The sequence below is a fragment of the Fusarium vanettenii genome, assembly GCF_000151355.1.
Source record: "Fusarium vanettenii 77-13-4 chromosome 1 genomic scaffold NECHAsca_1_chr1_3_0, whole genome shotgun sequence".
Lineage (NCBI taxonomy): Eukaryota > Fungi > Ascomycota > Sordariomycetes > Hypocreales > Nectriaceae > Fusarium > Fusarium vanettenii.
In genome coordinates, this window is record NW_003315881.1 from 4,031,956 (window position 1) to 4,045,631 (window position 13,676).

A 13,676-nucleotide genomic window follows, 5' to 3' on the forward strand; every position below is an offset into this window, starting at 1 on the left:
AGAAACTCCTTGCTTGACGTTTCAACTTGTATCCCCCCTGCCAGCTGAACTGCGCTCGCGGTTGCGCATCAAATCAAATGACTGCCGTGACGTCTCATGCATGTTTTCCCCTGCATGGGCGGAAAAGGATCGACGTTTTTCTCCCTCTGCCGTGTAAGTGTTTATAGCGCCACGAAGCATGCAGAGATCCTGGATGAATTAGGATATGTGGTCGGTGAAAAGATGAGGGCTATTTGATCGAGGATATCCCAGAGTTGCCAACACTAGTTTCTGTCTGTTTCTCAACATCACACTCTTTTAGTACTTTGAAACGATATACACCATGTTCGATAAACCCAGACAGAAGAGAACCTGGGGAGAGTTGTTTGCCCACCAATTGGGCTGGGGAGAGTCCAAGGGCCTCAGCATCTGGTTCATGATCTCCATCCTCCGTATGTTATCCGTCCGTTTTGAGTGTTTCTCTTCTGACAATAACCAGTCGGTCTGGTTGCAAACTTTGTCATCCTCATCGGATGCATGTCCCCTGCCACGCAGTCTATCTACCTCTTCCGCGTTAGTAGCCAGGATCTCATCGACGCTGCTGCAAACACGACTCGTGTGTCGGCCAATGATCTCCGTATCGACGAGTTGCCGAACCACTGGTATTGGGGTCTCTCTGGTCTGTAACCCTTGAAAAAAGTAACGATGCACCCTCTAACTTGGTCTGAATAGGTGTCTGTGCAATCTATCCCGACGAAAAGACTCCAACCTGCCAACGCTCCTTTCCACCTACGATGACCATCGAGGATATGATCACCTTTGCCGTCAAGACCAAGATGTCCGACGAAGCTTCTGAGTCAACCATAACCAAGCATATCAAGCCCTGGACAAATGCTCTATCACAAGTCAAAGATGATCTCCCCTCGCCCTCCCGCCCCGAGTCACTCCTCAAGGGCGCAGCCGCTCTGTCCATCATCTCGACACTCCTCTCATTCCTCGTCCTCCCACTGACCGTACTCTCGCTGAGCACTCTCCGAGGCAGGCTTCAGCGCTGGGTCTACTACTGCATCGCCATGGTGGACACAACGGCCTTTCTCGGCACGGGAATCCTCGTCATCTACGCCATGAATGACGGCCCTCGCTCGTTGATCCAGTTGTCTGGCATCGACCAGGGGAATGAGCGAACATTTGTAGGCCCTGGCTTTTATGTGCTGTTTGCTGGTGTCTTGTTCAAGCTCATCTCCATCGGCATCTTCTTCTCTATTGCCTTTATCATTGTCATAATGATCGTCTTTGCAATCATTGCTTGCATATCAGAGGCAATCGATGGTGATTCAAGCAGCGGAAGCAAGGAAATTGTGGTTATTGAAGTCCCAAGATATGATGAAGAGAAGTGATGGAAACCTGGGCTTGTATCATGGGACATGTCAAGATGTAAGATAGGCAAGGAAGAAGCGCTGCTCATTAACTAACAACAAGTACCTATTGCTGCGAGTAAATGTTACGCTTCATCACTTCTGTCTCTTCTGCATCACCGTCTTAGACCCAGGACATGGGGTCAATTATAACTTGAGGCAACCTTCCCTCGTCCCTTTCCTCATCACTGAAATCGGCGATGAAGCCGTCCATTTCTTCGTCGCTCTCATCATCGCTTTCATCAACGACTGCATAAACGATTGGAAACCCATTAAACCAATGAGTTTCATAACCATCCAATTCTTCTTCTTCGCCCGGTAATGGACGAAAAATAGACGGCGCATAAGGAATAATTCGCTTCCGACGAGAGGGTAGCATGGTGGTACGCTCAGCAACTCCGCGATAGTAGTCCGCCTCCTAAGGGATGCAAAAGTCAATCCAACTTCCGAGATAGTCCAGTCGGTTGCCCTGGTGTTCCTGGCTCTTGTATATGGCCTCGAATTCATCAAAGCTCAGTTTGCCCCAGCCGCCCCTCTTAATCGCTTGGGCCTCTGCCAGGCTGAGCCACTTCCAGTGTCGTAGTGTCATTGGTGTAGGGGCACTTTCTGTCCCCGTGCCAGCTCTTTCACCATGTTCCTCCTCTGAGGTCTCGTTTGAGACGGGTTGTGTAATGGGGTACCATGTGCGTCTTGGTAAATTATTAGCTTCCCCTGCGGTGTTGGGCCTGAACTGAGGAAGAGTTGGATCTCGGTAGTCAGGGGATGTGAAGATTGCATCAGTGTCGGCTTTAGGCGTGGGCTCTGCTGGCTCATCCTCTCTGATGATTTCCACCGTAGTCTCGATTTCCACTGCGTTCCGGCCCTCGGGCATGGCGATTGTGTATCCGCTCTCAGACAACAGCTCTTCAAGGGTCTTATCCGTGGCTGGCCTGACAATCGTATCACCATCGCCTGTGGATGCCTTTGCACCGTCCTCGTCATTGATCTCCATCGTGTCGAGCACCTCCTTGTATCTTTTTCTCTGCTCTTTGGTCTCGGCAGCATGCACAGCAACATCCTCTGCTGGCTTGAAGATGGTATCGAGCAGTTCGTTGAAGGCATGTTGGGTAACTTGGTAAAGGATCTCCTTGCCAGCATCATGTTCAGCCTCGGGCATCCTCCAGCGCGGAATGTGCTCCGAGGGGCTGCTTGGAGAGGTAGACTTGCTCGATTCGCCCGCGTTGCCATTGGCGAATCGAACTTTGGAGCTTGTCGGTGTTGTAGGTGAGCTGGTTTCACCATCGGTACTGGCACTCTCATCCATCCGGCGAAGGTCCATCAGAATATCCTCACTTTCGGGCCAGTCGTCAGGAGCAGATCCTCCCTCTTCCTCATCGAGGTAGAACTGGCGTCTCATCCATCGATCATGCAACGCTTTCCGCGCCATGTCTCTCTTCTTCTTTTCCAGCCTGGGCAACTTGCTTCGATATTCAGCGGCCATTTCGGCTCTGGCCTCGCTCTCTGTCTGTGACGGGCCTGCATTATCTCCGTTTTCATTTGCGCCAGTACGTCTGTTCCTGACGTTGCCGTCGTCATCTTCATCATCATCGCTGGGCTCCTCAATTTCCAGATTCGTATTGTCCAATACGAGACCTGGCAACTCATCCAGTGTTGTTGGAGGCTCCATTAGTGTAACCCAGTACGTGCGATCTGCTTCGCTCGCAGTCCGCATCGTTCGCCAGTTGCTGTCAGTATCGCTCCGTGTAATATATCGTCTTCGAGAGGGAGGGTCCGTGTCACAGGCAAACAGGGTGGTCAACATGTCGCCCCGTGCGGCTGTGTCCTCCCCGTTCTCGGCAACAACTCCCTCATGCCCGTCCGCAATTTCCACACTCCCGTCACGCTGGTATGTCTTGCCTTCATACCGGATTCCTCCCTCTCCTGCTGGAACCCGTCCTTCGCGGCCAAACAGACTGCTAAGAGGTTGGCGACCGGTAACAAGTTGCAGAGCATCGGTACTAGCGAGTAGCTGGCCCTGAAGACCATCCAGAATATCCTTATGCATCTGTTTGTAAAGGACGTAGTATGCGCGGAACATGCGCAAAAAGTCCTTTCGGTCAACGTAACCATCGCCATCCAAGTCATAGCCAGCAAAAATCTTGCGTAACTTGTCCTTTCGTTTCCTGTATGACAAGCCGTGTAGAAACTCAGTGAAGCCGATCAAATCATCATTGTTGGAGTCATAGAAAGAGAACATGCGGTCATGGATGAGATTCGGAGCTGCATGGCGAGATCCTCCCAGAGGTACAAGGCAGCGCTCAAAAGTTTTGCGGTCCATGGCCAGACCAAGGTCGTCAGGGTCGTCTCTCCATTCCGTGTTGGCCATAAAGGTCCATTGCTCCCAGAATGCCTCGAGCTCTGGCCGTTCAAAACCCGTCTCCCGTGACAATTTGGGTATCAGCCCGCGCGGTAGATTGCGCCTGCAGGTGTCAGGGTCTCCAGTGTACCAGACCGGCTGCATCTGCCTAGGGGCAAAGGGCGGCGCCGGTGCGCGGATCTTGTAAAAGATGTGGGTTTTGATGTGGACGCCCTGGGCTTCGCAAGTTTCGCACAGATCAAAGTCGGCACAGTTTGCGCAACGATAACGCACTCCTCGGATGGGAACCATGCCGCAGGCGTTGCACTGACAGCCACGGTGCACGCAGCCGTTCCTCCGTGCGTTGTCTTCTGAAACACGGAACAAAAGATTCACAATATTATGACCAGCTCGCTGGTTTGAAGGGAAGCCGCCTGGTTCGTTCCACCATTCGTCTGTCCCGCCTTCCACCGTGGTCTCGGCGTCAACAGGCCGTACAGTATCGAGTTCGACATTCTCATCACCCGGTGGCTCCGAAGATGCGCTAGACTCGGAGGGGGCCCTAATATGGCGATGACGGCGGCGTACGGCGTTGCTCCTGTGCAAACTGCCAGGGATGGCTTCGAATGTTGGCGATGTGCGGCTCTGATATGTGTAGTATCCTACTGAGGCAGCGGCGACAGCAGCCACAACTGCCACGGCCAACCGCGGCCGGGTTATGCTCTCGACCGAAGGCGTGGGCAACCACATCGTGGGCTATATCATGTGTGTAGCATGATGGTGAAGCTAGGCGCGTCAGAGAAGTAGGGCCACGGGGATGGCTGAGTGGTATCGCGTTCGTATGTATATTCGATTGATAGCTAAAGACGCGATGACCGGAGCTGCCGCGATGAAGCTTGGGGAATCGTGTGCTGTTAAGACTGATTCAAGTAGATGTTGTGGTGTTTGAGTGATGACAAAGGTACATTTCAAGAAGCTCAGGGAGATCTAAGCTGAAGTTTGGTGGGGCAGGCTCTCTATGTGGCCCGTGCGCAGCTGCGACGGTCCGGCCAATTTGGAAGGAACAAGCCGGAGGTACGTACCTCGCATCCGAAAGTGGAGCCCGTCCGTGGTCGGCGACAAAGTGATGATTACGGTACATTCTTAACCTCGCATACATAGCTCGCCCAGCGCAAGCTACACCAGCATCTTCCGCCAGCAATTGCCTTCTTCCACGACACAATGGCTGACGGTCCACCCTCTATCCCGGGGCCTCTGCCCTCGTCCTTTGACAGCGACCAGTATGCTCTGCGTGCCCCGGCGTGTTGCGCCGTCTGCTCCCCGCTCACGCGATAGACAGGGATTTCTACAACGAGCGTCCGATGCAGAAGGTCTTTCGCAAGATCAAGGAGGAACCTTTGATCCCGCTGGGTAACTAACTCCCCGGGCACCCAAATGCCGCGTTCTTTTCCTCTACCGAGATCAAGAACTCTAACAACTTCGTTCCTCCTACTAGGAATTGGTCTGACCAGTCTGGCCTTCGTCAACGCCTACCGAGCCCTCCGCCGAGGCGATTCGAAGCAGGCGAACCGCATGTTCCGAGCCCGAGTGGCAGCCCAGGGATTCACCGTGATCGCGATGCTGGCGGGCAGCATGTACTACCAGAAGGACCGCGAGAAGAGCAAGGAGCTGCGCCAACTCCAGGAGCAGCGGGACGCCGAGGAGAAGCGCCTCAAGTGGATCAGGGAGCTCGAAGCCCGAGACGACGAGGAGAAGGCCATGAAAGCTCGTCTGGAGCAGAGGAGACAGCTGGTGCAGGCTCAGAGGGCCGAGGAGGCGGAGGCTGCGGCGGCGGCGGCGGCGACCACAGAGGAGAAGCCCGAGGCGACGTCCGGCGGAGCCGGGGGCATCCTCAGCCGGATCGGCCTGTGGCCTCAGGGCGAGAAAAAGGAGGAAGAGAAGAAGGTTGCCGAGGAACTTGTGGAGGAAACTGCAGGCGACAAGTCGGGAAAAAAGAAGAATCCAAAGAGCTCTCTTGGTGATCTCGGTGAGATCATCTCGTCCCAGAAGAAGGACTAACTCAACAACAACGGCACCCACAAAAAAAAAAGCTGGAGCCGGAGCGGAGCCTTGTACAATCACTTTGAAGCATACTATGTACGATAGCGGATGGGCGGTGCCTTTGAGCGCAGCATGGCTCTACTCTTAGAACGGTGTTAATGATGGATAACGTCATGAAGCTGATGATGTCGGAGGCGCCGGTCCTCCAACTCAGCCCTCCTGTTTATTTGCTTGCCCAGTTGAGAACCTTCACTGCGAAAATACCCATCAATATGAGCAAGGTATCGACAGATGCCGTCCTACCTATCCCATGGAGCCCCCGCTCCGAGCCCCTCCGATCAGCCCTGCCATCTCCAATAAGGCCCGATCCGCCTCTATATCCCCGGTTCCCAGGTTGATCTTGCGGCGGGCCTCCGCTTCCCGTTCCTCCCAGGCCCATCTCTCAGCCTGCGCTCGAGCTTCTGCATCACCACCGCATCCCCAAACCTCGAGGCTCTCGATCTGGAAGCGTTCTTGAAAGTCGAATTTCCTGACCGAACTCGAGCGGAACGCGCCGCCTCGTGAGGTAAAGTCGTGGTTGAAGACTGCAAACTCGAACGAATCGTCGAGCGTCAATGAGACGGGGCCCAGATGCAACATGTCGGCTTTTCGGTGAGCCTGTGACGGATGAGGGTGGGGACAGCCAAATGACAACATGGGATGGTGTGCAGGCGCCTTGGTGAAGGTAACGTAGTCTTTGTTGATGGTGGATGCTGGAAAGACGTCGTGAATTGGTTCCAGTTGGAAGAGGACTGTGTCCGCGTCGCCAAAGCATTCCCTGTGAGTGTGTTTCCAGGGCTCCCTCACGTAGACGCCAAAGGTGAGTTGATCTGACTTGCTTCCATGAGGAAATCTCTTTGTAGGGAGAGATGCCGCAAAGGCTACTTCTTGACCACCTTCTGGGATATCGCTGAGCCGTGTTCCACTAACCAAGAGTAACGTGGGAGCCTGCCAGTTAAACACCTTTGTCTGGAAACTTCCCATTGAGAAGCCTGCATCATTGCCAGAGTAGAGAAGTCTCACTCTGCGGAAAAGGTCTGAGCCAGGGAGGAAGAGTGAGATCTGGCACAGGGTGTTGTGGTTCAGGATCTCGCCAGAGTCGGTCAAGAGAGGCTGGGCCACCTTGGTTATGGGGATATCATTTTGATGTTTGGAAAAGTCTAGATTTTTGGAAAATAGAAAATGTTCAAAAAGGCCATTGAACCCGCGGAAAAGATTGGGGCAAATCACAGGGATGATGCTCTTGAAGTGGCTGTACTTGATTCCAGTAGACGTTTCGGCGTTGACAAACGAGGCCAGGATGCATTCAGCAGTTGCGCGGAGGCCTTCTAGTTGCTCACCAACAACGTGAGGCGAGTACAGCGATAGGCTTTCCTGAGGATCGAGTGGAGCGGCCAGCAGAAGCAGCATCAGAAGTTTGCGAAAGTTGTCAGTCGGGATCGTAGCAGAATGGAACTTGGGGGCATGGCCCTGATCCACGGCTTCTTTAACGTCGAGCAACTCAAAGGCCGTCAAAACGAGGTCGTCATCTTCATCGTCGTCGTCATCGACTTCATCGCCAGCCTGGTCCACTGCGAAGCCAGCAACATGCGAGTTCTCTTGGACCTTTTCGTCCTTGCCATTAGGCTCATCAAGTTGAGCAGCATCTGGAATAAGAGCATCCGATTCAGATGGTTTGCGATCAAAGACAGCCAAGCTCCTAAATAGCAGCTTGGTCCTGTCCGCGGAACCCCGCGCCAGCACGGTTCGGTACCGCTCAGTCATGATGACGATGACCATGATCATCCGGGGTAGCTCCAGTACTACCGGGGCATCCTGAAGGAAGGGAAAGGCACCCAGATACGACACCATCTGAAAAATGACAGGTGACGCGCCAAGGATGTCGGGGATCTCAAGGTAGCGAGCGATGGTATCCTCCTTCATGTACCTGATCGAATCTTGCTGATCTGCAAGGCTTTTGAAGACATCTTTGAGCGAGTAAAACTCGAGGGAAGTAAAGCACTTGCTCCTGAACCTCTCTGCCTACATAAACGTGTCAGTTGGTCGTGAATGGCTTCCAACGCGGATGTGCGGTAGACTGGACAGCTCACCAGCTCATGAGTTAGCTCCTCATGCGACCGCCGCTGCGGTTGCTCATCCGAAAGATTCTGGCCCATCTTGAGAGACCCGCTCTATATTCATCACTTCGAGGTAGCAGGATTGGCTCTGGTTCTCATGTATCTGGCGATTGATTGATGATGATATGATTAGGAGAAGCTGAAGCCTGCCCTGCCCTGGGCGACTTCATGACATTCCGGGGCTGGTTGCTGACATGGATGATTGCCAGGTACGTACCCCTACGTAATGCCAACCCCTGCCGTTCCTGCAAGGTGCAAGCCCAAAGATGGACGACTACGGGCACGTGAGCCGGATAATTATGCGGCCCGGATTTACAATACCAGCCTTGATATCGTTTTGAAGCTATTCCCAACCCACGCTTACTACGATTCAAACTTGCTCTGAACTGGCAATTATAAAGATGACGCAAATTGATTATCACAGTGAAGCCTATCAGAATTCAAAGCTGTCCCGAAGAATGCCTGTGCTCAGCCCTCATGAGCTGCCCCATCGTTAGCAACCGAGAGATCCTCCTCCTTTGCCTTCCACTTCTGTCCCTTCAGATAAAGTTTCCAAAAACAATCAAACTCATTCTTTGCAACCAAGTATTCACCATTCGATGGATTCCTTGTCAAGGTGAACGCCCGTTGGAGCATGCCCTGGAGACCCTCGCACCATCCCTCCTCCTTGATCTCCTTCATCTTCTCAGCGACCTTGTAGTCATAGGCCGCCTTCGCGTCCGACTCTTCTGTGTCGCGGTGCTTTTGCCCGGTTTCACTCTGTTCAGGAGCTTCATCGTTAGTGGCACGCGGGACGACCTTGGAATGCTGCTGACCTTCAAGATGGTTGTTGACTAGCTCATCACCAACTGATCGGCGCTCCTTAGGGTTATCCATAAAGATGGCCTTTGGGATGAGGTCGAATTTATCCAGGACTTTCTTTACCGACTCTTTCTTGGCCTTCTCGGTCAACTCCTTCTCGATAATGCGGAGGACCCAAGGCTGGTAGGGAGGGCCGTTGTGCACAAACAACTTGTGAAGCGCCGGGTTAAGCTTCAGATACTTGGAAGCCATATTTCGAGTCTTCTTATCGATCGTCTCGAGCTTGAGGACCTGCTCGTCGGTGAATCTGGGCTCTGCCATTGCGGATTGCCGCTTTTCAAGATCCCGGGACTGGAGCTCCTTAGGCAGACGGCTAGTGTCGAAGAGGTCACCCTCTGATCGCTTTAGCGGCGGCTCCTTGTCGTCCTTTGGTGTCACTGGGATGGCGTCGTATCGCTCCAGGATTCCCCTGAGCCTAGGCAACTTGGCCTTCTGCTCCAACTCCTTCTCGAGCAGGTAGACGGCCCGAGTGGAGAAGGGAGGATCACTCTCGCCAAACAGCTGCTGAACCTCCTTGCTGAAGCCCAGGAACGTAGCCGCCCTTCTGCGAGTGCTCTTGTCCAGAGTTGAGACCTTCTGGAGCTGTTGGCTGCTCAGTCCAAGCCGCTGGCCCGGCTTGAGCTTTGGGGCCGGCTTGACGTCGCGGGTGTGCAGTTCCCGCGACTTGCCACCCTTGGAACCCTTGAGCTCGTCAACATGGGACTCGGGGATGATCAGCTCCTCCGACACAATCTTCTTGTCCCCGACTTGCTCAAGGACAGTGACGTCCCTGCGACCGTTGCGGCTGCAACCACAGCTGCCACGATGGCCACTTGGGAGCGCAACGGCCACGGCGAGGGTGGCCTCGAGTGCAAAGAGGAGAAGGGCAACGGCACGCATTGTCGTGAGAGTTGGTAGTGGTAAGGGAGAGAAAAGATCCGTAAAAAAAGTTGAGGTGCGCAAGGAGGTAACCAGCTGGGAAGGAGATGGGTATTTTATACTTGATTTACTCGAATCTGTCCGTATCATCCACTCTAAAGTTGTCACCTTTCCATGACAAATGTTGCGTTTTCGAATAACTCATCACTGTCTGACCCCTCAAACCCCGAGTGCATTCCATGGACAGAGCTCGGTGATTGGGGTGGCGTTGGACATGTCAAGGTTTCTTGAAATCGTCAGGGGCGGGATCATAGACGAGATACAAATGCCTACCTAGGAACCCATAGAATATTCAGCTTACTAACTGTATGCCAACGTACTCGACGCCCGCCTTGCTGCCGAGAACGGATGTTCGTCTCCTTTTATGACACTATAGACGACTTCAACAGTTCAGTGGCTCAAGCCTTACAGGAGGGGCGGGAGCTTCTTCTACAAATTGAGGACAAATTACCACGGAGGCCTCAACTCATGCAGAGTTGCAGCTTTTTCAGAACTACGAATGGGTCAACGCTGGGCACGAGTTCATCATGAAATGGGTCAAGCAGGACCCCTCACTTCACTCTAACTTTGTTCGCGGAAACGCCCTCAGCAAATCCAAGTCCAAGTCATACATCCTCCAGGTCAAGCTCTCCTGCGACTCACCTCCGTCCTCATCACCATAACCAGTGGGCAGCTCCCCCAGGGGACCAGAGATCTTATCTATCCACACCGCAAACACGAGGAGCTATATTCGCAACATCTTTATCATGGATGGCCGCGTGACTATACTAGCCCTCTACCACAAGTCGATGACAATTACCGAAAAGACTCGGCCCATCTGGCGTTAGGGTTAGAGTTAGGATTAGGTAAATAGGCGGACGAGGCCGGGCAGGGGCCGAGTGAACACTACAACGCCAAGTTGATGAGGACAAGTCCTTGTCATTAAAACCTTCCCCCAATTCTGTCGTCAATATCGAGGCACAACCCTAGTGGATCCGGAGAAGAATCGGTCTATTAGAGATCCGAATATTGCATGTACATAGATAGATAAAAGGGGGGTCGGCTGGGAAAGCCAATGAAGAATCAACTTCGCTTTTAACAAAACACCCTCTTCTTATGCATTCATCATTTTCTCGGTGTCTGACAGAGCACGCGGAAGTAGCTTCACTCTTACTGGTCTGACTATGCAGATTATGGGTATCAATACTCGGCTCTTCTAAAGTACCTAATATGCCAAAAGCAGCCGACTGCGCTGGCAGAAAGCGTCAGGACAAAGGTTGCATTGAGGCGGCCAATCACGCCGACACTTTCAATTTGGCCAATCACGATTATCCCCATGCCTGTGTAAGTGAAGTAGATACGTCTGGTTCTCTTGTAGAACTCCTAGGATCAAGAGATCTTGACATTACCAGTTATTTCATTAGCAAGTTAACAACAGACATACAGATGTACGTGTCAGATGATTATTACGCTAAAAATGACAATTCATCTTATCCGTATCTGTGATTGAAATCATATATTCATGGTATCTGCCAGCTATGGCGCTCTCTTATCGTCCGTACTCCTACGTCTACTACAACACAAGCATTGCTACGAGTCCTTGGATCCTTACAACCTCGATCTAGCAGCCATCAACTCTCCATTTTTATTCGTTTTCACTTCATGTCTTACTTCTTTTCCAAATACGCCTTCCAGCCAATCTCCTGTAGCTTAGCCGCCTTGCCCTCAACCTCCTCGCCCATGCTCACCATGTAGTCGGCCATGGCCTTCCTGTACTTGGCGTCGCCGGTACCAAGAATGCGGACACTGAGCATACCGGCGTTGGTAGAGTTGTTGATGCCGACCGTGGCAACGGGGCAGCCTCGGGGCATCTGAACGATGCTCAGCAGCGAGTCTTGGCCATCAAGGTGAGTTGCCTTGACGGGCACACCGATAACGGGGATGGGCGTCTCAGAGGCCAGCATGCCAGGGAGCGCAGCCGCACCACCAGCGGCGGCGATGATCACTCGGATACCGCGATCAGCAGCAGACTTAGCCAAAGCGCTCATGGTGTGTGGTGTCCGGTGAGCAGAAGTGATGGTGAAATCGTAGGGAACACGGAAGCGCTCCAGGACCTCGAATGCACCCTTGAGCACGTGCAGATCCGAGTCGGAGCCCATTGTCACAACGACCAAGGGGTTCTTGGTATCGCGCGAAGATGTTGGCGCGGGCGGCTGTGAAGTGGTGGCAGGAGCGGTGGGACGCAGCTGAGCTGAAGCAGCATCGAGACGGCCCTGGCGGATGCTGTCAACCTCCTCAATAAGAGGGGCAGCGAGTTCCTCAAGGTTAACCTCGGGAGAGTAGGAGGTGACCGTAATGTGTCCAATCTTTCGGCCAGGCTTAGACGACTTGCCATACAGATGCAGGAAGACGTCCATATCATCATGGTAGTGTGTGTGGGTCAAGTTAACCAGCGCATCGTGGGAAGACTCCTGAGCACCACCAAGAATGTTGAGCATGATAGCACTGGACACGCGAGGCTGAAGCTTGAGGGAAGGGGGCACAATGTCGAGGATGGAGTAGAGCTGCGCCTTGTACTGGCTGAAGTAAGGGACAGCCTCGATGGTGTAGTGTCCAGAGTTGTGGCTAGACAGTGTCAGCATGCTTCAAACAATTGCAAGAGATGCAAGCCAGCCAAGGGGCAGAGCCAAACTTACGGTCTGGGGGCAACCTCGTTGATCACCAGCTCGTCTATAGAATGTAAGCCTCTATCAGCTTGCGGTCATGCATGAAGCCTACCGTTGGCCAGGAGAAACATCTCGACCGCAAAGACACCCCTGCCCTTGACGGTTCTGATGACATCACAGGCAACCTTTCTCGCCTTCTCGCCCACCTCCTTCGAGACCTTGCCGTAAAACACCTTTGTGCAGATGCTCTCCTCGTGGACAGTCTCGACAGCCGGATAGGCGTAGACGTCCTTCAGGTTGCCAGCGTCGTCCTCGGTCCTCACAACCATGACGGCCAGCTCCTTGGTAAAGGGCTGGAACTTTTCGGCGTACAGGGACAGTGTGCCCATATCCTTGATAGCCTCGGCAAAGTCCTCGGGGCCGTTGGCCTTGAAGTTTCCGCGGCCATCATAGGAGCCCTTGCGAGCCTTGAGCATGAAAGGGAAGCCAAAGGTCTCAGCAGCCTTCTGGAGCGACTCCTGCATCGAGATGCCCGACTCGACTGAAATCTGAGGCGCAATGGGAATTCCAGCCTTTCCAAAGTGCTCCTTCTGGAGGTACTTGTCCTGGATAAGACGGAGGGTCTCCCACGAAGGGTGCACGGGCACCTTCTTGAGCTGGCCGTCAACCTCAACACCCTTGGTGGCGATCTCCTCGAGGACCTCGGTGTTGATGTGCTCAATCTCAACGGTGAGAATGTCGCACCGCCTGGCGAGTTCCCGAATCTTCTCGGGGTCCTTGAAAGAGCCCTCGACGTGCTTCTCGTTCAGGTTGATCTGCTTGGTGGGGCAGTTGTTCTCATCCAGGACGACAAGCTCAATGCCCAGCAGCATGGCCTGCTCCTGGAGCATTCGGCCGAGCTGGCCACCGCCCAATAGACCAATGACTGGCTTCGCCATTATAACAAGAGAGCTGTGGGGTTATTGGGGATATCTTGTCGTGACTGAGAGAATTCGCACTCTAACTTTTCGAGCGTTGTTGGAGGGGTGCTGGGAACAAAATTGTTCCGGGATCGACGGCGGGAGGAGATGGGGCATTTTATCCAACTACAACCAACACCAAATGTGCAAAGATGAGTCAAAGATAATTATTAATCCAGAACTGCAACTGAAAGCCTCAATTAGGATCATTTGTAATGATCAAGCCAGGAGGTATCAATGCACACGGGAATATGGTCTTCTTCGACCTTTAACCCCATCGCTCACAGCAATGTCACAATATGGCACACGCTTCGAAGCGCCCCTCCTCTGATCTCCCATTAGCAAGAAACATAACCTCCTAGTTTGGG

At 53.1% G+C, this 13,676-nt stretch overlaps 6 protein-coding genes across 6 annotated transcripts; 2 read left to right on the forward strand and 4 right to left on the reverse strand.

Annotated features, from left to right (window-relative positions):
- Positions 1 to 322: 322 nt before the first annotated feature.
- On the forward strand, positions 323 to 1,376 carry NECHADRAFT_75504 (uncharacterized protein; the record flags this gene model as incomplete). Its single annotated transcript, XM_003053850.1, has 3 exons — positions 323 to 431; positions 479 to 658; positions 712 to 1,376. 3 exons carry the CDS (start codon positions 323 to 325, stop codon positions 1,374 to 1,376), a joined length of 954 nt encoding a protein of 317 aa, XP_003053896.1.
- A 436-nt stretch (positions 1,377 to 1,812) lies between these two features.
- Positions 1,813 to 4,479, reverse strand: NECHADRAFT_30712 (uncharacterized protein; the record flags this gene model as incomplete). The annotated part of the gene is made up of 1 exon (XM_003054562.1): positions 1,813 to 4,479. The coding sequence occupies one exon, from the start codon at positions 4,477 to 4,479 to the stop codon at positions 1,813 to 1,815; it is 2,667 nt and encodes an 888-aa protein (XP_003054608.1).
- A 438-nt stretch (positions 4,480 to 4,917) lies between these two features.
- NECHADRAFT_102404 (uncharacterized protein) lies at positions 4,918 to 5,972 on the forward strand. The gene is made up of 3 exons (XM_003053851.1): positions 4,918 to 5,009; positions 5,069 to 5,139; positions 5,225 to 5,972. The coding sequence occupies exons 1-3, from the start codon at positions 4,951 to 4,953 to the stop codon at positions 5,785 to 5,787; spliced, it is 693 nt and encodes a 230-aa protein (XP_003053897.1). The 5' UTR covers positions 4,918 to 4,950; the 3' UTR covers positions 5,788 to 5,972.
- Positions 5,973 to 6,072: 100 nt separating this feature from the next.
- NECHADRAFT_75507 (uncharacterized protein) lies at positions 6,073 to 7,964 on the reverse strand (the record flags this gene model as incomplete). Its single annotated transcript, XM_003054563.1, has 2 exons — positions 6,073 to 7,830; positions 7,899 to 7,964. The coding sequence occupies 2 exons, from the start codon at positions 7,962 to 7,964 to the stop codon at positions 6,073 to 6,075; spliced, it is 1,824 nt and encodes a 607-aa protein (XP_003054609.1).
- A 429-nt stretch (positions 7,965 to 8,393) lies between these two features.
- Positions 8,394 to 9,665, reverse strand: NECHADRAFT_75508 (uncharacterized protein; the record flags this gene model as incomplete). The annotated part of the gene is made up of 1 exon (XM_003054564.1): positions 8,394 to 9,665. One exon carries the CDS (start codon positions 9,663 to 9,665, stop codon positions 8,394 to 8,396), a length of 1,272 nt encoding a protein of 423 aa, XP_003054610.1.
- Positions 9,666 to 11,174: 1,509 nt separating this feature from the next.
- On the reverse strand, positions 11,175 to 13,284 carry NECHADRAFT_57703 (uncharacterized protein). Its single transcript, XM_003054565.1, has 3 exons — positions 12,462 to 13,284; positions 12,380 to 12,413; positions 11,175 to 12,308 (listed from the first exon to the last, which is right to left on the reverse strand). The coding sequence occupies exons 1-3, from the start codon at positions 13,237 to 13,239 to the stop codon at positions 11,351 to 11,353; spliced, it is 1,770 nt and encodes a 589-aa protein (XP_003054611.1). The 5' UTR covers positions 13,240 to 13,284; the 3' UTR covers positions 11,175 to 11,350.
- Positions 13,285 to 13,676: the final 392 nt, after the last annotated feature.

Bases quoted from the DNA above. Each gene is read 5' to 3' on its own strand.
- NECHADRAFT_57703 (XM_003054565.1), bottom strand. From the start codon at position 13,239: ATGCTCCAGGAGCAGGCCATGCTGCTGGGCATTGAGCTTGTCGTCCTG. The intron at 12,414-12,461 runs GTAGGCTTCATG...TACATTCTATAG, and splicing joins GATGTTTCTCCTGGCCAACG to ACGAGCTGGTGATCAACGAG. The intron at 12,309-12,379 runs GTAAGTTTGGCT...GACACTGTCTAG, and splicing joins AACGAGGTTGCCCCCAGACC to CCACAACTCTGGACACTACA.
- NECHADRAFT_102404 (XM_003053851.1), top strand. From the start codon at position 4,951: ATGGCTGACGGTCCACCCTCTATCCCGGGGCCTCTGCCCTCGTCCTTT. The intron at 5,010-5,068 runs GTATGCTCTGCG...CGCGATAGACAG, and splicing joins TCGTCCTTTGACAGCGACCA to GGATTTCTACAACGAGCGTC. The intron at 5,140-5,224 runs GTAACTAACTCC...TCCTCCTACTAG, and splicing joins GGAACCTTTGATCCCGCTGG to GAATTGGTCTGACCAGTCTG.